General features: G+C 39.4%; 2 protein-coding genes across 4 annotated transcripts; one reads left to right on the top strand and one right to left on the bottom strand.

The window, feature by feature from the left end:
- The first annotated feature begins 6,311 nt into the window (after positions 1–6,311).
- On the top strand, positions 6,312–13,628 carry LOC147853530 (pentatricopeptide repeat-containing protein At2g13600-like). The gene is made up of 3 exons (XM_087332409.1): positions 6,312–6,349; positions 6,398–6,479; positions 11,885–13,628. The coding sequence occupies exons 1-3, from the start codon at positions 6,312–6,314 to the stop codon at positions 13,337–13,339; spliced, it is 1,575 nt and encodes a 524-aa protein (XP_087188535.1). The 3' UTR covers positions 13,340–13,628.
- Positions 13,629–14,511: 883 nt separating this feature from the next.
- Positions 14,512–21,704, bottom strand: LOC147853529 (uncharacterized). 3 transcript variants are annotated; one of them, XM_087332668.1, is made up of 11 exons: positions 21,495–21,703; positions 20,382–20,467; positions 18,584–18,643; positions 17,769–17,882; positions 17,075–17,143; positions 16,925–16,981; positions 16,040–16,099; positions 15,620–15,928; positions 15,432–15,515; positions 15,276–15,334; positions 14,512–14,698 (listed from the first exon to the last, which is right to left on the bottom strand). In XM_087332668.1, exons 1-11 carry the CDS (start codon positions 21,697–21,699, stop codon positions 14,656–14,658), a joined length of 1,146 nt encoding a protein of 381 aa, XP_087188794.1. In that variant the 5' UTR covers positions 21,700–21,703; the 3' UTR covers positions 14,512–14,655. The 3 variants fall into 3 exon arrangements, with proteins under 3 accessions (XP_087188794.1, XP_087188795.1, XP_087188796.1); XM_087332669.1 differs by having other exon boundaries at positions 16,040–16,096; positions 21,495–21,702; XM_087332670.1 differs by lacking the exon at positions 20,382–20,467 and having other exon boundaries at positions 21,495–21,704.
- Positions 21,705–22,145: the final 441 nt, after the last annotated feature.

The following is a 22,145-nucleotide window of genomic DNA, read 5'->3' as shown; positions in this document are numbered from 1 at the left end:
GTTATTGTGAAATGTTGAGTGTGGCTCCTCTTTTCGCACCAATTTGTTGCTTCTGACTTATTGAACCTCCCGATGCCATATTGGTTGTTGCCGATGCACCCATAGATAAGAGCAATTCCTTTCGAAAATCTACCATGACTTGTCGGCAACGCTCAAGAGCTGCACTATTCATTGCTCTGCATCCTTGCTCGAGAAGTTGAAGTGCTTCCATAGTTTGGTGTGCTTCTAACTTTATTTATTCCTTTTAGTCAACTTCTACATTCATCTTGACTTCTACTTCTTGTGTCAACTCTAGTTCTCGATCCATTGTGGCATCATCCATTCGCATTCAGGCTGCATGATCTATAAATGGTAATGATCCACATAACAATGGCATATGTCTCTCAACGATCATCCGAATGGCAAGCAAATGCTTACATTTACTTGCAAAGTCTTGGCAATCACAATATGAACATTGGAGTGAGACATTGTACCATATAGTGGGAGTGGTCATGCTCAATATTCGAAACCAATACTAGGCCTCGTCCACAATATGCACTGAGTTGCTATCAATCACATATCTTTCTAGTATCCTCTCAGCCTCTTTAAGTTTTGACCTTTGATCCTTACAATTTGCACGGGGTTGGAATCTACCACTCTCACATATCTCTTGTCATTGCATGTACCATTCCACCACGGTCCCGCCGATGCAAGTGCCAGAGACATTGTCCCCGATTAAGACATGCACAAGATTGGTAATAGAACGATTTATTCTTCCTCGTAAGGCAGTGTACTTGAGAAATTGCCAATGTCTCTCCACAAGGCTGGTAGTGTCAACATGTCCATAATTGAATAGTCTACCAAACTTGGGTCATAGACTCCTCCAATCACAAGTTTGTCCACACCATCCACCTTTGATATATTGTCAAACTCCAGGTTTGTTTGAGTATTCTTGCCTTACCTCCTCACATATAGCATTGAAGGATGATTAGCTAATGCAATGCATGAGTTGGCACATCCTTTGATAAAGGGGGTTTCTTTCTACAACACTAACTTTGGGCAACGAGTTATCAACCCATGATTTTTTAGCATGGAACTAGCATAATAAAAGTGGACAACGTGTTTGTGAGCGTTCACCATTTGCGACAATCCAAGATTCATGGTCTTGAGAAATTACATTAGATATGGCATTGTATGATGTCCAAGATTCATGGTCTTGAGAAATTACATTGCATATGGCATTGTATGATGTCCAAGATTTATCAAGGACTATCGCATCGGCCTTACCCTAGGCATCCTAGCAAATATGACTTTCAAGCAAGTTTCTAATGCCACTTGTTCATGATTTGAGCCCTTATCAGAACTACAAATCATATACCATAGTGGGATCCCTATTCCCATGGCATTCGATGCAACGATTGCATATAATGGGAGCCCAAATTGATTAGTTTTAAATGTGGAGTCGATTGCCCAAGAGTTGTTTTGCGACAATCAGTCATGTTGGGGACATGAGAGAGAGAGAGAGAGAGAGAGAGAGAGATAGGCACAAAGAAAACGTTATATTCCAATAGCAACAGTTACAAAGAATGACAACCAACCTTTTCTAAAGGTTACAAAGTCACTTTATATAGTGACTGTCCTAGGTCAACTGCCCTTTATGCTATTTACAGAAATAGCCCAAACTTGGGCTGTCCAAAGGGACAATGTGAATACGGCCATTATACACTCGTGTTCGACACTCCCCCGTAATGGGCGTATACATGGGTTATCTAAGAAAAAAGAATTACATGTATATACAAGGTTTATTGAACAGATCAGTTTTGTTAGAGTCGGCAAGATCCGAAGACAGAAGACCGAACCGGTCGGGTCAGAAGAGCTGAAGCCGATCCTCAAAGAACCGATGTCGATGGTCCGAAACCATCCTTTGTTGTGTGTCCGACTTTAACCGGACTGATTTTTCGTTACGCCCATCTGGTGCCAAAGGGACCGGAAATGATCAGCCAAAAGACACTTGGTCATTCCATCTGCGACATTATCGGTTGTGGATATCTTCTCTAGACCGATTTTCCTTGAAATGACACAGTCCCGAACGAAGTGATATCGAACGTCGATATGTTTGGAGGTGTTGTGGTGAACTGGATTCTTTGACAAAGCAACAACACCCTGATTGTTGATGTAGACAATTGGAGCCGAGTAGGAGTTGACTTGTTGAAACGTGTGCACCAGCCGACCGAGCCATAAAGCTTCTTTTGCCGCGTTGGACACAGCTACATATTCCGCTTCGGTCGTTGAGGTGGTTGTGCACTCTTGAAGTTTCGACTTCCACAAGATTGCTCCATTGCCGAATTTGAAACAGTATCCGGTTGTTGATTTTCGACTATCCACACAGCCGGCAAAGTCCGAGTCGGTGTAACCAACTACACCTGAGTTCAGGCCGAAAAGAATGTCGTGGTCTTTTGTGCCAGCTAGATATCTGAACACATGCTTGACTGCGTTCCAATGCGATCGGTCGGGGTTGTGCATGAATCTGCTGACGACTCCTATGGCGTGAGAAATATCAAGTCGTGTCGCGACCATCGCGTACATGAGGGAGCCGATTGCCGGTGCATACGGTACCGACTTCATATCTTCCCCCTCCGGACCAGATGTCAAGCAGTCTCGCTTAGACAGTCGAAGGTTAATGGGGAGCGAGGTCGAATCAGACTTGGCCGAGTGCATGTTGAAGCGTTCCAAGACACGTCCGATGTAGTCAGTTTGAGACAAGAAAAGTTGTCGTGTATCGCGATGCCGACTAATCTTCATACCAAGTATGTGTCTTGCCGGACCGAGGTCCTTCATGGCAAACTTCAACCGCAGTTTCCGAACGAGTTCGGTGAGCTCTCCGGCATGTCGACCAGAGAGTAGCATGTCGTCCATGTAGATGATGAGGAAGACGGGAGACCCGTCTTGAGCTATTTCGGTGAAGAGACAGTGGTCCTGATCGCTCTTGGAGAAGTCGACCGATTGGATGAAGTCGTTGAACTTCTTGTACCACTGTCGGGGTGCCTATTTCATGTCGTAAAGACTCTTCCTGAGTCAACAGACTAGATATTCCTGGTCAGATGCCACAAATCCTTTCGGCTGCTCCATATAGATTTCCTCCTATAGGTCACCGTGGAGGAATGTCGTTTTTACATCTAGCTAAATCAACTCCAAGTTGTCGGCGGCCACGACGTCGAGCATGAAACGAAGGGTCATCCTTTTCACCACTGGTGAAAAGATTTCGTCAAAGTCGACGCCATATTCTTGTCTAAATCCTTTCGCAACTAATCTAGCCTTGTACTTTGGGTTGGTCGAGTCAGACGTCTCTTTTAGTCGATAGACCCACTTACATGGAAGAGCACGTCGATTCTTCGGTAATTCGACCAAGTCCCAAGTCTTGTTTGCCCGAATGGAGTGCATTTTTGACTCCATCGCCAGATGCCATGTGGCTGAATCGGTAGATGTTGATGCTTCTTCGTAAGATGTCGGTTCGCCGACATCAATAAAGAAAATTCCGGGAGAGTACCTCTCTGGAGGTTGAGAAAGCCTCTCAGATCTGCGAGGTATGACTGGACTAGTCGCACCAGGTGTCGATGTCGGATGGTCGGGAGTCAAGCCATTCGGTTGTGCCGAATCTATGGATTCGGTGCGAGAGTTGTCGGTTACCCGTGAAACCGATCTCGTGTTGTGGGTTGGGCCGTCATGAAGGGTTGGCACTTCGGAAAATATTACCCTTTGAACTTCAATAGGCCTTTCTCGACCGTTTTATGCATAGTTGACTCATTGAACATGACGTTCGAACTTCGGACGATTTGTCTATGCTCGGGGTCCTAGAGTCGGTATCCGATCTCGTCGTCGAGTCCATACCCAAGGAAAACGCATTTCCTTGATCTTGGTTCGAGTTTCCGGCGATCGTCTTTTGGTATGAGGGTGTATGCCTCGCAACCGAAGATCCTCAGCTTGTCATAATTCAGCTTACTACCGGTCCATATTTCCTGAGGTATTTGAAGTCCTAGAGGTCTACTTGGCGACATATTTATTATGTGTACTGCCATAAGTAGAGCCTCCGCCCAAAAGTCATCTTGACAATCCAGAGTGTTGGAGCATGGATATTGCACGTTCTTGAATCGTCCAATTCATGCGTTCAGCAATTCCGTTCTGCTCCGGACTATAGGGTGTCGTATATTCACGTCGAATGCCGCGTTCCCGGCAAAATTTGACGAATTCTTCAGACTTGAATTCTCCTCCATTGTCGATTCAGAGACATTTCAATTTTCGACCGGTCTGATTTTCGACCATTGCAAGCCATTCAGAGAAGATCGAGAACACCCGATCTTTGGTTCTGATGGGGTAAGCCCACACCTTCCGAGTCGAGTCGTCAATGAAATTGACCAAGTACGAAGCACCACCGAGAGACTGATGTGGCATCGGGCCACAGACGTCCACGTGGACCAAATCAAGTGGGCTCGATTCTCTTGGTGCCGATGTCGGGTGTGATGCGGCTACCTATTTGCCATACTGGCAATGCTCACATAATTGGTGATCTGAGAAGGAGAGCTTGGGGATGTAACTGGCTCTAGATAGGTGCGTTATGTCGGCCTTGCTGAGGTGTCCAAGTCGTTCGTGCCATAATGATGACACGGGGATATCAACTAGAAATAAGACACCCTCTTTGAGTGTGACATATAAAGGGTACAAAGAGTGTACCTTTGGTCCTCGAGCAAGCAGGAGGTTCCATTTGTGGAGTGTCCACCCTCCTGATGAGAACTCGGCACGGATGCCAACTTCGTCAAGTTGTCCGACTGAGATCAAGCATCTTGAAAGCTCAGGAACGTGTCAGACGTTGTGTAGTACGAGTGTAGAGCCACCCGAAAGGTTGAGCTCTACAGTGCCGATTCCGATTATAGCACAGTGCTGCGAGTTTCCGACTCGAACTGAGTCGGAGTGCCGGTCCGAGTATTGCCGAAACTGAGATCGGTGAGGTGTCACATGATACGATGCGCCTGAGTCCAAGAGCCATGTGCTCGCTTCCTCAGTCGTAAGCAGAACTTCTAATTCGACTGGGTTCTCTATGGTCAGTATGTTTGGGTCAGTCGTCAAAATTTCGGCTGAAGAGCCGATGTAGTTGACCTCCTCATGTCGGCTACTCTTCTGATCCGCTCTCTGAGCTTTGTCGGTTTTTGCTTTGAGTGCCTGGCAGTCGGCTTTGATGTATCTCGGTTTCTTGTAGTAGTTGCAGATTCGGTTGTCCTGGGACTTGCTCCGGCTTCGTTGATTGTTCGACGGTCGGGAAGAACTTCTTCCCTAGTTGTTCGATCAGTCGGTCGAACCTTGTACTACGTAAGCTTCATCTGCCGAGTCTTTAGTGAAAGACTTTCTCCGAGCTGCTTCAGTCAGGATTGCGCTCGTGACTTCGGAGTACTTAACGGCAGCTGTTGAAGCATTGCACACAGTTGTAATGAAAGTTTCCCATGAAGAGGGGAGACTACTCATGAGTATCATTTCTCTGAGTTCATCCTTGATTGTCGTCCCCTGAGACGAGATTTGGGAGCTTATGCTTTCATACTCGTTGAGGTGTGCCTAAACCAAATCAAATTCTTTCATCCACAAGTTGTAGAGGCACCGGATCAGATACATCTTCGTTGCCGTGACCTTCTTTTCATACGTTTTTGACAGTGTTTTCCAAAGTTCAAATGTTGTCGAGCATGATTGCACTGTGAAGTACACTGACTCCGACAAGTGCATCCGAATCATGGCACAGACAATTCTGTCCAGCTTCTGCCACTCGTTTGCCTTGTATGCTTCTGAAGAATTTTCATTCTCAATCGGGTCTATCTGACCCTTGACTATGAGATAATCTTGCATTTGTTCCTTCCAAAAGTTGAAGTTCGAACCGTCGAACTTTCTTAGACTCATCTCCAATGAGTCGGATGTTGATGCCATCTGCTTCGATTTCGGTTGGTAGGACTCGGTTCAGAGTTGACTACGAACCTTAGTGGGGTGCAGCTGGTCAGCTCACCCGATATCGTTCTAGTCAGTTTTGAACCCGAGTCAGTTTCGTTTCAGATACTTGTTGCTGAACTTGCTCGGAGTGACTGTGGTAACTTGAGGGACAGAACCAGCTGGTCTTCCCGAATGTTGCCGAGTCGGAGTGAGCCCAGTTAGCTTCTGATTGTATGCCGAATACCGATTACAAGAAACCGATTGTTTGGGCCGATTCTGCTTCGGATGATTGCAGCGATAAGATGGACAGATCCAACTGATCCTCCCGAATGTCGATCAGCCGAGTGAAGCACGAATTTGGTTGTTGCATGGAGACCAATTTGCAGTGGGTGGTTACAGCAAGCGGGTGAATAACGTCCGATGACCTATTCAGATGTTGTTTAACCGAATGAAGCACGATTGGGTCGGTTGTTGCTCAAGGAGCTCCCCTCAAGCGGTTACAATCACAGGAACATAGTACAACCGACTGGCTTACTCCAATTTGTGATTTAACACAGTGAGATGAGAGCTTTTTGTTTTTCTTCTCCCTTCTCTGCTCTTCAAAGAAAACGAAAACGGAATGTTGTGTGGTGTACTATGAAGTGCAAGCAACATTTGTGATGAAGAAGAGCCCGTCCCGTGTATGCGCATAAGCAAGAGAGAGAGAGAGAGAGAGAGAGAGAGAGAGAGATAGACACAAAGAAAACGTTATATTCCAATAGCAACAATTACAAAGAATGACAACCAACCTTTTCTAAAGGTTACAAAGTCACTTTATATAGTGATTGTCCTAGGGCAACTGCCCTTTATGCTATTTACAAAAATAGCCCAAACTTGGGATGTCCAAAGGGACAGTGTGAATACGGCCATTATACACTCGTGTTCGACAAGTCACACATTTCCAACATCCATTTAGCTTGAAGTATCAAGATAAATGGTTGTCGAGCTGGAGATCCATTTGGACCAAGCAAGTATGGTTGGACATGTGCAACTTTGCCTAAATCTCGGAGTGCATAGGCATCTTGCGTCATTCAAAGACCAATCAACGTCCGACAATGCACTTCCTATTTTTAACATATTGGCCATGACATTATGTACCTCCTTTGGTATCATAAAGAATCTAAAAGTGACAAGTTCTAATGGAGTAGCCTTGGACTTGTGGTATGCTTCTTTTCACATGTTCATCTGTGCAACATGCCTTGCACAACCAACATAAAAAAGGTCATCTTTACAACATTCTATTACATTAGGATGGACCAGCAAGTGGTACACGTCAATTCTCGTTCCAGGGACATGACCTTCATCTGTATACATAAATGCTCACGATCCCATGTTTATCCCCTTCATTCACTCTTACATTCAAATGAAAACTACATCTAGAACGCTTTGAACCCTTGCGCAAGCAAGAGCATCCGACCACTTGTCAAGCCACACCTGCGCGATGACAATCATATCTAGTTACATGCTTGCCTTTTGGGACTCCTCTCCGCAAGCATGTATGATACTTGATTTGAATCTCAGCTAGAGTATCATCTAACTTACTAGCTTCTACCTCCATCACTTCTATGGGCATTGTAGTCCTATCATATTTACTTACGCTTGTGCCTAACATGTAAATAGAATTCACCTTTTCTATTATCTGACATCCACATTGGTCGATTAGTGCTTTTACGTATGCAATACCTATTCCATGATCGCAAATATCCATGGCCCAATGTTTCTTTAACTCTTTAATGGTTTGTGAGAGTGGGTAATGGGATATCCCCCCCATGTGCGTGCAATATTATGGATCACCATTGCTCTATATATGATACCCTTAGATGTGGTGATGACTTTATGTAGAGTTCACACTCATTTTTTAGCATGAGTCGAGCCTTCATGCGCCTCCATGCTAAGATTGTGAGAGGTTCACCCTTTGCGGCCTCTTTTAAAGATTCTATCGTAACCTTTACGTGTCCTAATAAATACGTAACCATTAAGTCATATGTACCTTCATTAAATGCAAAATACCTTGGCGAACAAAACATGACGGGATCCAAGTTGTCATAGGACACAACATCGTCGAACCCTTGGCCATCAATCGATTCAATCGAAGTTTCGGAATCTAACAACGAATCCTCTAATTTGATTTCAGTCTGAAATATAAATTGTGTTTCATCCGCTGGCCCACATGAATCATCCATGATCACAAGTTCGAAATGAGAGCAAAGTGTTAACAAGAACAATGTGTAAACGAGAGCAATATGATAACGAGAATAATATGATAATGTGGATCAATATGATAATGAGAACGATTATATGATAGTCAAAGCAATTATAATCGCCTGATTCAATTCATGTGATTATGATAGCTATGGTAGACTTAATTACTTCTGTATCGACAACATATAATCTTTTGATGGAGGTGTCTGTTTTCTGAACGTTGAAACATAATCATTGCACATAGTTGGATCGAATCTAGCCTTGGGTTAGGTGAATGGATCCATTAAGTTGATCCTAGGCTAGGTTGATATAACCCATGCATTCGTGTACGAATTGGTGTAGATGAAATCACTTCTGCAAGTTTGGTAATCAGTATATCCCGCAGACAATATGCTTTTTTCCTTGGTTAGGCAAACAAACATTACTTTCCCGGGTTAGGTGACAATATACAACATATCTACCAGATATATCTTGTTAGGAATAGACCGGTCACAATCGCTTTCACGTTCGTATTCGTGTGCAGAAACTCAATACTAGTACACAGACAAGAAAATCGTGAAGACACAGAGACACAAATATTTTACGTGGAAAACCCAAAATGGGAAAAACCACGAGGGTCCACGAAGCCCGAGAAACATATCACTATTGTAGAGAGGAAGTACAAATACAGAACTCAGAGGCAACGACCTTGAGTTCTCCTTCGTCTGACAGACGGCTAGAGAGTTACACTCTCACTCTCTCACTCACAGTTACAGAGGCAACTACCTTGTCCTAACTTTACAATAATGATCAACTACATCTTTAAAGTTTGCCCTAGTTGCTTATAAACAAAAGCAACTTTCTAGCTAATTACAAGTATAGCTCACAAGGGGCATTTTAGACTATTTACAATTATAGTCTTCTGAAACGATTTCGATTTCAGCCTCAGCCGAGTTACTCACCAAATCGGTTCTTCTCTTCCCATCCGGAGGGACCTATTTCCCAACATATCTAACATCAATTTTAAATTTCTTGTTGCACTATTATTGACATATATCTATTTGCCCAATTATGCCGTAATATTGAAAGAAGCAACCTGCATGATTGATTGTTTATGGTGTAATATGCACGAAAAAAAACTACAATGCATATAATACAAATATTTATGAAAAAGTGTTGCTTTGTATTGTGTAAAATGCAATATATTATGGACAAATATACATGCCAGAAATTTACAACACCTACAAGGCATTCAAAAGCACAAAATGGCAAAACAAGTTTGTTTACATGCCCCATATGGCTTTGACAAAAGGACCAATATTCTACATATCAAAGAATTTCTTGTGGCTATTATAAGTAACTCAATTACAATACCAAGTTCATTGCAAGGGGACGAAACAACAAGGGATGGCATGTACTGTGAAGGCAAAACTCGGGGCCATGATGAGGTTGGGAATGGTGGTGGACTCACATCCTTGGTTTGGTGGACAAGGGGGGTACTTTTGATATTTTATTGTTAGCGTAATCAATCCCTCGTTTATGTATGTTATGTTATGTTATGGATGTGTGTATGCTATTACATTCATGCATAGCATATCCTACAATGTTTCTATTCGATAAAGGCCTAGTGAGGAATCACGATCGTGATCTGCACCATTAGATCATTATCCACAAAAAGCGCACACCCATAACTAACCTGACTCCCTCAATAAGAGGCCAAGAGAGGTTTAGTTTGCTCTAGACCATATTTGACTTGACCTTGGTAGAAAGACAATAATCAACAAATTGGACAAATCGTTCAACTCCCTCAAGATTGTAGACGAGATGTCTGTACTTTAAAGTCTAAAACGTGCCAACCCATGGCATAGAATAATATTGTCTTCATGTTGGTTAAGAGAAGAATACCTCATGAATGGAGTTCCAAAGTATGTAGAGTCGAAAACTTTGAGGGAATTCGAACTCGATTGATGTGTTCAAATACTCTAGAATATTACTAAATAGTAGATCTCATAAGTCAAATGATTGTTGAGATGGGTAATGTAGAATCAAAGGGGCGAAACTACATATTTCTGGTATGTTGAAAGCAAGTGGCAACATAGGAGAATGGGTAGTCATACTGAAATCAAAATAGATGTCTTTTTTCTCTTCTTTTCCATCTATTTTGTAGTTTGTACCTGATAGGTTTTTTGAAAACTAATGGAAGGATATTGTGATTTGGGGAAAAAAAAACTACATACATATTTCTATTATAAATAAAAATAAAGAACATGGTGAGTACATAAAATAAAACCTAGATAAGGAAAGTAAAGAACATATGCAAAACCATAACATATAATGTCTTAAACAAATCAATTGCGAGAAGATTAAAAAACGATGAGAAATATACGTAAAACAAAATAGTAATAAACATCATCGTAGAAAATGTGCCCTTTTGAAACATTACAAGTAAATTAAGTAGAGATGGAAAACATTCCATATTAATGTCCCTTGAAAATGTTGTGCCAAAGGAAGGCGATCTTATAAGTGTGGATACAACATGTTTTTGATTGGGTTAACCAAGGGGAAGTCTATTGTATGACAATGTGGCTCATGTAGGAAAACCCTAACAACAAGTCATGGCAAGAGCGAGAGAAAACCTACGTTGCTACTTATATGCACATCATCAACGCCATCTTTTTTTGCTTCAAAATTATTATTTTTTCCCGTCAAAAGAAGGTGCAACCCGTCAGCTCACTGTAGTGGGGTTGCCGACACAAGTTAGCTGAAAGAAAGAAAGAAAGAAGAGAACTATTAACATCTTCTAAGACCGAATCGGGCCCATGAGACAAATGATTACAAAAATGGTATTTGTACCCAATAAAGAGATGCATATGAGCTTGACAGAGACAACATTCAGCCAAATCATTCAACCAAAGACTCCATATTAGTAGTAGGTCGACGAAGATTGAGTGGACGTGTTGTTAGCCGAACTTGTCGGCTTGATTGTTCAACCAAAGACCCCATATAATTAGGTTGGCAGAGGTGGAGTGGACATGTTGTCGGCCCACTTAACAATTGGTGCGAAATAGAGAGAGAGAGAGAGAGAGAGAGAGAGAGAGAGAGTTAGGGGAAATCTGATAAATTGGAACAATACAGAGAAGATTAGCATGGATGACACGCACAAATAGAGATAGAGGGAGAGAGAGACACACACACACACTCTCTCTCTCTCTCTCTCTCTCTCTCTTTCCATAAATAATGGCTTTCATTACGAAAGAAAAAACACCACCATGACTAACTTACAACAAACTATAGAACCCCTTCTATCTAGGGATCTAAAGAAAACTACGACACCAAACTCAATGCCACCCTACACACCAATTCAAATGGCGAATATGATGATATGTGACCTTGCAGAGTTCTCTCTCTTCCTGGTTGAGATTTCGTGACTTCTCTAGCACTGTCAATTGCCACAAAAGAAGAGAGAGAGAGAGAGTCTCTCTCTCTCTCTCTCTCTCTCTCTCTCTCTCTTCTTTGTCACTTATTGAGATGCCGAGATGTCGATTCGGCAATGTATGTAATGTAAGACATACATACATACATATGTATGTATGATAATGTAATGTAAGACATACATACATACATATGTATGTATGATAATGTAATGTAAGACATACATACATACACATGAACGTGTGTGTCTCGACAAAACTACTATTCCTCTCAATCATTGTAGAGCTAACAAGAACCAAATTCTTATAGCTCTCTGATGCTTGGGGTTGTTGGGTCTTCCTGTCTGCTTCCACAGCCAAGCTCCTCAAGCTTGTCTACCCCTCAGGTTCCAACCCAACTCCATTGCCTTCTTACAACCTGCAAGGATGAAGGCGATGGTGAGATGGAGGTGGAGGGTGAGGACTTCCCACATGACAGGATGTCCTTGCTGTCCCTCATCAAATCATGCCGCAAAGGCAAGAACTTGCAGAAGGCGAGACGGATCCACGCACACATGATCCTCGATCACCGAGACTTCATTGCACGGGATGCCCACATGGTCACTACCCTCATCACTACATATGCCAAGTGTGGTGCGCTACAGGAAGCTACACACTTGTTCAACCACCTGACCTTGCGAGATGTCGTGTCTTGGAATGCCCTCATCACCGCCTATGCCCAGAATGGCCTCTGCTATGAAGCTCTGGAATGCTTCCGAAACATGCCCGGCTTAGGTGTTCGCCCGAGTGCGGTAACTTTCGCTTGCATTTTGAAAGCATGTGGCATCATTGGAACCCTCGAGATTGGGGAAGATGTTGATGCCGAAGTGAGAAGGCAAGGGTTGTTGCAAAAAGATGTCGTACTTGGCAATGCATTGGTGGACATGTATTCCAAGTGTGGTGTCATGGAGAAAGCACAGGGAGTGTTTGAAGAACTCCCGGTAAAGAATGTTGTGACGTGGAGCTCTTTGATTGCCGGATATGTCCAGCTTGGACTTGCCGATGAAGCATTGAAGTGCTTTAGACAAATGCAAGATTCTGGGGTGATCCCGGATGAGGTAACATATGTGTATGTTTTGAAAACGTGCGGTATGCTTGGGTCTCAAGAAATAGGGGAAGGTATAGATCTCACGGTTAGAAAGCAGGGGTTGTTGCAGAGAAACGTTGTGCTCTGCACTGCATTGGTGGATATGTATTCCAAGTGTGGTGCGCACGAGAAAGCAAGGGAAATGTTCGAGAAGCTTCCAATGCAGGACATCATATCTTGGAGTGCCTTGATTTCAGGATATGCCCAGTCAGGTCAAGCAAATACGGTTTTGGACCTTTATAGAAGGATGAGGGGTCAGGGCATTGTGCCGAACGTGGTCACTTTCACTGGATTGCTCACAGCATGCAGTCATTCAGGCCTATTGAAGGAGGGTGAAATACTGTTTGATGAGATGTGTGTTTTCTATGGTCTCGTACCCTCAGTGGAACACTACACATGTATGATCGATCTTTTTGGCCGCGCAGGACATTTTGACAATGCAAAAGCCTTGTTGGACAAGATGCCACACCGCCCACTATTCTCAAGTATATTGGGTGCTTGTAGGAAGTGGAAGAATGTGATCCTTGGAAAATGGGTATTTGAGCAATCAATACGGCTGGGTAAAATGTGTGCTGCCACATATGTTTGTATGGAAAACATTATTGAGAGTGAAGAATAAAGCAAACATGAAATATGCCAAGCCATTGTCATATGTCAATGAGATTGTAGATGTATTCATCTTTTGTATTTTTCTCATACCCATGTATATAGGTAAGCATAATGCCTAGCTGGAAAAGATTTGTCATAACTATCACAAGAGGGCATAATTTTGCATTGGGTATAAGAAGCCCTTTCATATCATTTAAATTTTAAAGGAGAAATTTCTATGTTGCATGGACTTTAAGTAGTACATCTCAAAGGTCAGAAATCATTTCAGATTATAAAAAGGAGAATTTTTTATGTATATTACATGTACATTGGTAATATATTCAGAAGGTTTGTCAAAGCAGATTTGTTTTGATATTGTTCGATGTGTCAAGAGTCATCACTCTGCTGACTCAATGACTTATAGGTTTGTATGAGCAGTGTCCCTTGTCCACCAAAGCAAGGATGTGAATCCACCACCATTCCCAACCTCATGATGACCCCAAGTTTTGCCTTCACACTACATTGCATCCCTTGTTGTTTTACCCCCTTGCAATGAACTTTTTGCCTATTACATCATTGGGTTGTCAACTATTTATTGGGCTAGTAAAACCATTTATGCATTATTAATCATCTAAAGCCACCCTTGAATGAGGTAATCCCATCACAGAAGTTGATTTAAGGTTACAATATTTTTTTTTTTCTACAATGTGTTACAAGGAAAAAATGAGCTTTCTGCACACCCACCTATATTTTTTATGTAGACTAAATGTACTAACAAATCGAACCACTACTTCACAGTCTGAGTTCAACAAGACCAACTCAATAACGGTCAATGAACGCTGTTCCATATGTCCTAAAAGATACATACTCTTGGACCTAAGAATTTACAATGTTGTATATGTGCATGCAAGTTTGATGTCTGAGCCAAGCTTAACGAAATGGCAAATCCCTTAGCATGGACATATGAATTCATGCATTGTACCACAATTCATGGGGATCCCTTTTTTACCGTTGTAACCAAATACCTTACTACAAATACTTTATTAGAGCCTTATCATACTAGAAAAGCATATCTTATCAAAAGGATGTCAAGAAAAGACAAGAGCACGCTCTCAATGTTGAGGAAACCAAGATAATCCACAATAAGAAACAATTAGCTTTCCAGAGAAACTCCACAATTCTTGATACTATCCATTTACTACCTTTGTTTAGCCATAATTAAAAATGATCTTATTAATAACACACAAACATAATATTTCAGACTAGATTATTACAAAGGAACCTTCTTGTGATTCCATACTCATTTCCCAAACAAATTATGTATGATATACATTAGTCGCTTTTTTACTATCTTGCAGGTCTCTGAGTGCGAAAAGTTCCTCTTCTTAAACTGCAAAATATGAAAATAAAAACATTAATAGGTAGTTTCCTGATATAAATATGTAAAGAAAACTTATATAGATAGTGGGCATTCACAATAGTTTCTCATCATACTAGGAGATTCCCACGGTCACACCAATGCTTATGATTAGCCATCTTCACACACCTAAGATGTTTTTCAGCACTAAGCTGTTCTCACTCTATTAGAGTTGGAACAGCTGATAAATAGAAAAATAATAATCATGCCAATTTTACGTTATTGAAACATAATTGGTTTATCCAGAACTCTCATTTTGAAGATCTTCAGATAAATCTTTTGGAGCAAATATGAATATGCAAATGGACTATGGAATCAAATAATACATAGTTGATCATGTAATAGAAAAAATTTATATTCCCTCTACAGCTCTAAAAAGAGCATTAAATACGTGTCACACCCCACTAGACTAAGGAACCAATGATAGAGGCAATCGCATTCTTACACATTTATTCCAGATTGGAAAGGTGTATGCAATATAAGTACAACTTTGATAGCTATAAAACAGAAAGAAAAAGGACATCGATCATGAAAGAGTGTCTATACTCACCCATAAAAAGAAACAAGCTGAAAGGCTCCATAAAGAGGAAAAAGTAACAACCCTGTAGCCTAGCACAGATAATGGAAACCATCAATGTAACCCTTACTTGAGTCTTTTAGAACAGAATCTATTTCAAAATGCATCAAGTTAAAAGAGCATTTTTACCAAAAGCCAAATAATCAGTTTGCTTGCTGCAAATGCTGCCAAATATTTATTCCTCTTCAATATTGTCCATATGTTGCGCTGAAGCTGAGATATGTGCATTAAATGCATGTTCATAATGTTTATTTTAACTTACATATTTTCCTTCCAACTTAGCATTACTTAAATCTCTTCAAACATTGAGATAGTACCTTCCGATGATATAATACTGCTGATTTAAGCACTTCACCGTAATGTTGAGTTAATCTCCTTGCAAAAGGCTTTGAATAAACTCCAAATTCATGAACATAGGGTTGCAGAAATGAAACATTCACATTTATATAAGGTCTGCTTAACTCAATTGCAGCTTTTAACTTATTCTTTAAAGCACTTTGACCTTCATTCCAGTGAACGACAGCAAGTTTTACTCCCTTGCTCTTTAATATTTCTGGGAATTCGGACACAATTAGAATTCCATGTTTCCCCTTCTTTAGTGCATATATCCAAAGATCTTCAATATTCTGATTGCACCATGTTAACAATGTTAACGAATATTTGATCGAGTTGGAAAAGATAAATTTTCCATTAGTTATAAAGTGTCCACATGGATGAATTTTGGAAAGAAACATCACCTGCAAGAAGAATGTACAACATTTGATAGCCAATGATGAAACCCATTGTTCATAGGCCTGCTAGCAAAAAGAAATTTCACTATAAGATGAACTGCAAGTTTAATCTATCCATTTTTCTAAGCCAAAAAATGAGGTTTATATTTCAGAAGAGATCTTCTCAGAGAGTCAACAGACACATACTAATGGTATAAAAAGAACTAAGCAATGATATTAAAAGTGGAATAGGCAGACACTGGTAATAAAAAAGAAAAACGGTGCTATAAAAGAAAAAGCATTAAATGGATATCAGCAGCCAAGCTCAGATATGCATGATATCAGTTAACAGGAATTATTGAAGCATTGCAAACCATAGTACCACTTAAGCATAAAACATATAGTTCTTATAAGCAAGTACTGACTCGTATTATACAGTCCACGGTACTTGAAAATGCTTTCCCTGTCAAGTGATGAAATGGTCAATGTGAAAAGCTTCAGGATATACAGTGAATCATCTCACAACATTCTTCATCAATAAGTTGGCTTAACAAAAAACTAAGCCATTTCAAAGTGCAGAATCATGAAGTGCTCTATGAAAATTCAGATTCAAGAATTGTACAACATCTAATGTTTAAACTTTAAACACATAGCAAAAGACAGAATGCTATGATTGATTGTTTTCAGACAGAAAGTCACCGAATGAAACCAAAATTATAATCATATTGATCATGAAGAGTTCTGCGAAAGTGCTGGATTCAAGAACAGTAGATCCCTTGTGATTATGCTTTAAAAACATAACATCAAATGATAGAATGTTATGATTGAGCATTTTCAGATGGAAAATCACTAAATGAATTACACTCATATTAATCACAATTTCTTATCAGGATATATAAATGGGTAGACAACCTTGTCAAGTTCTTCAGTCTTTGACTTCAGATAAGATTGCAAATTAATCACAGATTCCTGCAATAGAAGACAATCATTCGAACAGCATCCAAAAACAACAACATCCCACTGAATTACATGTTTATTTACCTTTCATAAACGATGTCTCACCTCAGTTACATGAAGTATTTTCTGAATCTCAGCCAAGTTTCTTCTCTGATTTTCTGATGTTTGTTCTAACTGGCATAAAACAAATCGAAAATTCAATTTAGCCATTATCCTTAAACAAGAAAAGCTCTTTTCATTGTAGAATCCACAGAAAAACATCTCTGCTGTAAGCGTAATAGTTATTTTGAACATTGCATAGTATATCTGAATATTTATAAATCTTCATAGAACAAACGAGAGGGGATAGATGGAAATGTTTTTAGGAGACCAACTGCGATCTAAGGGATGGGGTCAAGTCCATAGCAGGGATCGAACTTGGGTTCTCTCAAATACAGAATGCATAAAGAATGGAGAAAAGAAAAGAGGAAGGTCACAAATAAAAATAACACAATCAAATATAGAGAACAGAACATCTCAATGAATCTCAATGAAACCTATAAATTTTTATATACACATCTCCTGACTGAAGGATGCACAGAAGCAGCCACAGATGTGCTCTTTTAATTTCCTGCTAAGCATGGGTGAGAGAAATAATGAGGAGATTGGCTAAAATCGAATTTGAATTGAGGAAGTAGTATGTATGACTATAATTAATATGTCCTATCTGTAAAGCAGGTTAGAAATCAAAGAACAATGTAAAAAATTTCACAATAAAATGCAGAATTTTAACATACAGGATGATCTGATACGAACCTACTTGTTCAACCTCATATATCTGCTGTTCCTGAGAATTTTCCAAAACCTCGATGTGTCTTTTCAAGTCATCTCTTTCTCCAATTTTCCTTTCCAAAATCTCTTCAAGGTTTTCAGCCTGTAATACCAGATAACTAAAGAGGACTTTACACTCTGATGATGAAATTAAACCCATATAGCATAAAATCAAATCGTTCAAATACACTAAGAAAGGGTCAGTCTATGAATTGCAATGATGGTACAGTTTTCATGCCATATTAGTTATGAAGACTTTATAATGTTTACTAGATTGAACTCCATAATCCAACAGCCTAATCAAAATCAGATGCAGTCCCTCATTTTAAACATGACAATAGAGTCTTTTACTTAATCTATTAGACAGTCAGTAGCACCATACTAGAATGTGTGTTTTTTGTTTTTTGTTTTCTGTACTCCAGAACATGGCTCATTTTTTATCTGGAGATCTGAAGACATGATCCTTTTTTACATTGCCAAATTCTGAAAGGACATCAGAAATATTCTCGGGATGAATATCATGAAACTATTATTATTTACAAGAAGAAGAAAAATATCCTCACTACATGTAAGATATGTTCAAAAATTTATTTTAACTAAAATGCAATAAGTTCTTTATGGATAATTATGCTAATCTCTTCTGAGCTCAGGCCACATATTTTGCATGTAATGAAAACATACAACATAATTACCATACACTCCAAATGAATGAAAAGCTCACATGATTTGCATGCACACTAAATTCATTAATGAAATAAAAATTTACAAAACTTTACATAAAGATGGTAATGCTTTGCAAATTACCATTGCTTGTTCTTTGGCTATCTTTGCTTTGTAGCTCATCAGCCTCTCTTTGTTGTGTACCTAGAAACCCAATCAAATTATGAATGTGAAGTTACATCAGCAATCTTCATTTAAAGTTTTAGAATAAACAAAACATAAGTATTTATCACTGTATCAAGACACTACCTAAAGAGAGATTTCACAACTACAGCATTATTACCATGCACTCATAAAAAACACTTAGTTCAGCAATTATGGCAGAATAAAAAACAGACAAGAAGGTAAACCAGATGCAAGTAGAAAGTACAGAGCTATTCTCTAGTCATCAACCTGCAACGGCTCATGATCAGATTCTCGTTGCATTTCTCAGTACCATAAGCTTCATCAAGTTAGATAAAATCTAAATTGGCTTTCTATTTGATTTTCTATTCTCTGATATTCATTAGTGATGATTATTGCTAATAATTTGTGTCATTACAAATCCGTCTGTGGCTGCATAGGTTAATCCCTACTCATTCCCATCAAACAATTCGACAAAGCCTCTAGTTTTCCTCTGTAATTTGAATGTTGTTGGCATGTTACCATGCAGCACAAATTTCAGCTGATTTTGTAGGTGAAACTTTGAGTTACTTGGATAATCCAGATTATTTCCAAATCAAAAGTATACATTCATTGTATTCAGTCTCATGAAACATGTTCTGGGGAAACGGAAACATAAAATCGCTGAATCACTTCACCAAAATGGTGAAACCTCCAATACAATCTATGCATTGTGACAATGTTTCAGAACAAACTATCGTGTCTTTCAATGATCTCTTATATGTTTATCCATACATACATACATATTTTATTTAGACATTTCACTACGATATTGTTGTGAAGTGAAATATTTAAGCTTGAAACTGTGTTTTGCAGTGAGAGATAAATATTCCATGGTAATGCTGACCCAGTCATTGACTTGATGAATTCTTCAATTCAATTTCATGATCAAGAATATCTTTGTTGGCACAAAAATGTAAGATAAGTTCTTCTTTCATTCCCAAAACAGTAATTATATTAAGTGGACTAAATAAGATCCATCAGAATCTATTGTATGGCCTAATTCTATGAGACATACAAAACCTGTATTTGAAAGAGTTCGGGTGGCTAAAGTGAGGACAGTTCTTCCTTCTAACAATCATTCTTTTAGTTTAGAGAGAAACTCTAAAATACCCCTGAGTTTTTTCATTTCCCTAAATGGACCTGAGTTTCATCCGTTCCCCAAACACCCTTGCTTAACAGAGGCATGAATCGGACATAGAATTGCTCAAATAGCACATATAATTATTCTTTCAGAGGCTGATCAAGGGTAGGCATTTGTCGGATTTTTCCCCCTAAGCTGCTTTGGCAGTGTAGGGTTAAAATTTAATAACACATGGTATATCATGAATATGCAAGAAGCAATGACTGGTCAATCAAACAGGATACTATAATATGTAATGCATCTCTCTCTTTATATACATCTAAGACGCAGATATGTTATCGAATAATATTATGAACAAAACACCAACATGAACTATGACAAAAAAGCATTTCTACAAATATATAGAATAGACATAATTGTTTCTCATCACAGATATGATATATAGCTTGTTTGTAAATAAATTAAAAACCAATTTTGAGGTTCATCATCAGTATTTCCTTGATTTGTAATTCTTAAATTAAAACAGTTACTATAGTGTGGCCTAAAATACTTCTACAGTAACCGTTGATGCTTTTATTTTTTTGCGATAGTGAAATAGTGATACATATCGACAACAGTAAAGGCAGACATTGCTACCTTTAATTCTTGTATCTCCTTCTGAAGAGATAGTATCTTTTTGTCTCTTTCATGTGCATACATATTCTTTTCTCCCACACTATTCTCTAAAGACAAAAACAGCATACAAAAGAAAAAACAAAAGCAATCAGTTATTGATTAGCCAATGTAAAAACACCATTTAAAATATATGTTATAACATTAATGTCAAGGTGACCTACCGCATGAATCAAATCTAAAAACCATAGATAGTCTGGTCGTCTGAAAATTTCTAAAGGTTCTTGTTGATTCTATCTTAAAGGAAAGAGAATTTGTTTAGGAGGGAAAACAAACATAATGTAATCAACACTCACTCTCCTATTTCTTAACCACGACCATAATTTAAATACGATTACACCTAAGGATAGGCTAATTCTTTTTACATATCAATCTTAAAACGTTGAAGTCCATCTGACATGATGTTGTACAAAATCTTTTGGGTGATGGATTAGAGCCAAAAATCCTTGTCATGCCAAGATCATATCATAAAGAATAAGCATATGCTCGTCATTACAAAAAACTTGAACTTTAGATGATTGATAAAGAAAGACATCAAAATGTTCATTGCATTGGATCAAGTATAGACTATATTGAATTTATACAACTTTTTATACATGATTTAACTCATGCAACTCACAAGCAATCGGCATAAATGGAAATATATGAAGAATCACTGTCTTCATCTATTTTAACACATTTCTACCGAGAGTGAAGGGATGCCCAGTGTACATAGGTAATGAGACAAATCCTCATCATGGTGCAACAAAGAAGCAATGTTTAGCTTAAGAAAGAAATTAGATTTTCTTCTCAAAGAAAGAAATTAAAGGAGTTTCCTTTTCAAATAAGCTAACAATATTTTATTTACCAAAAGAAAGAATGTACGAAAATTTTATTTACAGACGAAAGGAAATTAAGAGAGTTGACTTACAAAAACAAAGAATGCAAGAGATTTTGTTAACGTAAAGAAATTGGCAGTTAAATTGTAATTGTTTATTTAGCTAAAACACAAAAGAAAGGGAGCATTCTAAAGATATTTGTTTAACAGAAAGAGAGGAACAGAATTATACAGCTAAAGAAAGAAGCGAAGTTGTTTACCGAAAGAAAGAAGGAGTTCCTGAAGTCCTTGGAGCTCATCTTCTAGTTCTTTCTTTTTCAAGGAAATATCCGAGGCTATCTGAGGTTCACAGATTGAAGCAGAGAGGGAGGCAAGCAGAAGCAACATCGCAGCCATGGCCATGGTCAGCCCAAAGATCATACAAGATAGAATTTGAGAACATGTCAAGAGGAAGAAAAGGGACATAAAAGAAGTATGAAAGATTTACCAAAATGGCCCAGCCTTTCTTCAGTGTAACAAAAAATCCTTGGCACATACCCGACTCAGGCGTCCCAAATGCCGGACAACACTCTTCCTGGATGGATGGATGGATGGATGGATGGATGGTGCACAGATAGCACACTCGGGAGTCGGAAGAACAAAAAATCATGTAGAGCAGACTTGTTAAGAAGCCTTGGCAATGCAGAAAGAAGGCCCACACGGAATGGAGAATGTGGCGATATCTCATTGGGCTCCCTATAAATGGATCTCCTCGCACAATATAACCATCCCCACGAGAGTTGCCAGAGCAGAGTACCTTTCAGTTGCATGCTCTATGTATCTGCACACCCCTCTATCTATGTGCCTCAAACACACAAAGGCGTTTTTACACATGCATGCACCAAACATTGCATACCACCAAACTTGTTGCC

This window comes from Azolla caroliniana, unplaced genomic scaffold (assembly GCF_043228905.1).
Source record: "Azolla caroliniana isolate FFs.n. ecotype wild unplaced genomic scaffold, voAzoCaro1.0.p SCAF_16, whole genome shotgun sequence".
NCBI classification, from domain to species: domain Eukaryota; kingdom Viridiplantae; phylum Streptophyta; class Polypodiopsida; order Salviniales; family Salviniaceae; genus Azolla; species Azolla caroliniana.
The sequence above is the reverse complement of the archived record's forward strand: the minus strand, read 5'-3'. Positions and strand labels throughout refer to the sequence as shown.

Excerpts from the sequence above, each read along its gene's own strand:
- LOC147853529 (XM_087332668.1), bottom strand. The coding sequence starts at position 21,699 with ATGTCCCTTTTCTTCCTCTTGACATGTTCTCAAATTCTATCTTGTATG. Across the intron at positions 20,468-21,494 it reads GGAACTCCTTCTTTCTTTCG|AGAATAGTGTGGGAGAAAAG; the intron begins GTAAACAACTTC and ends TTTTGTCTTTAG. Across the intron at positions 14,699-15,275 it reads CAGCTTGTTTCTTTTTATGG|TTTAAGAAGAGGAACTTTTC; the intron begins GTGAGTATAGAC and ends CATATTTTGCAG.
- LOC147853530 (XM_087332409.1), top strand. The coding sequence starts at position 6,312 with ATGGAGACCAATTTGCAGTGGGTGGTTACAGCAAGCGG. Across the intron at positions 6,350-6,397 it reads TGGGTGGTTACAGCAAGCGG|CACGATTGGGTCGGTTGTTG; the intron begins GTGAATAACGTC and ends AACCGAATGAAG. Across the intron at positions 6,480-11,884 it reads GTACAACCGACTGGCTTACT|CAAGAACCAAATTCTTATAG; the intron begins CCAATTTGTGAT and ends TTGTAGAGCTAA.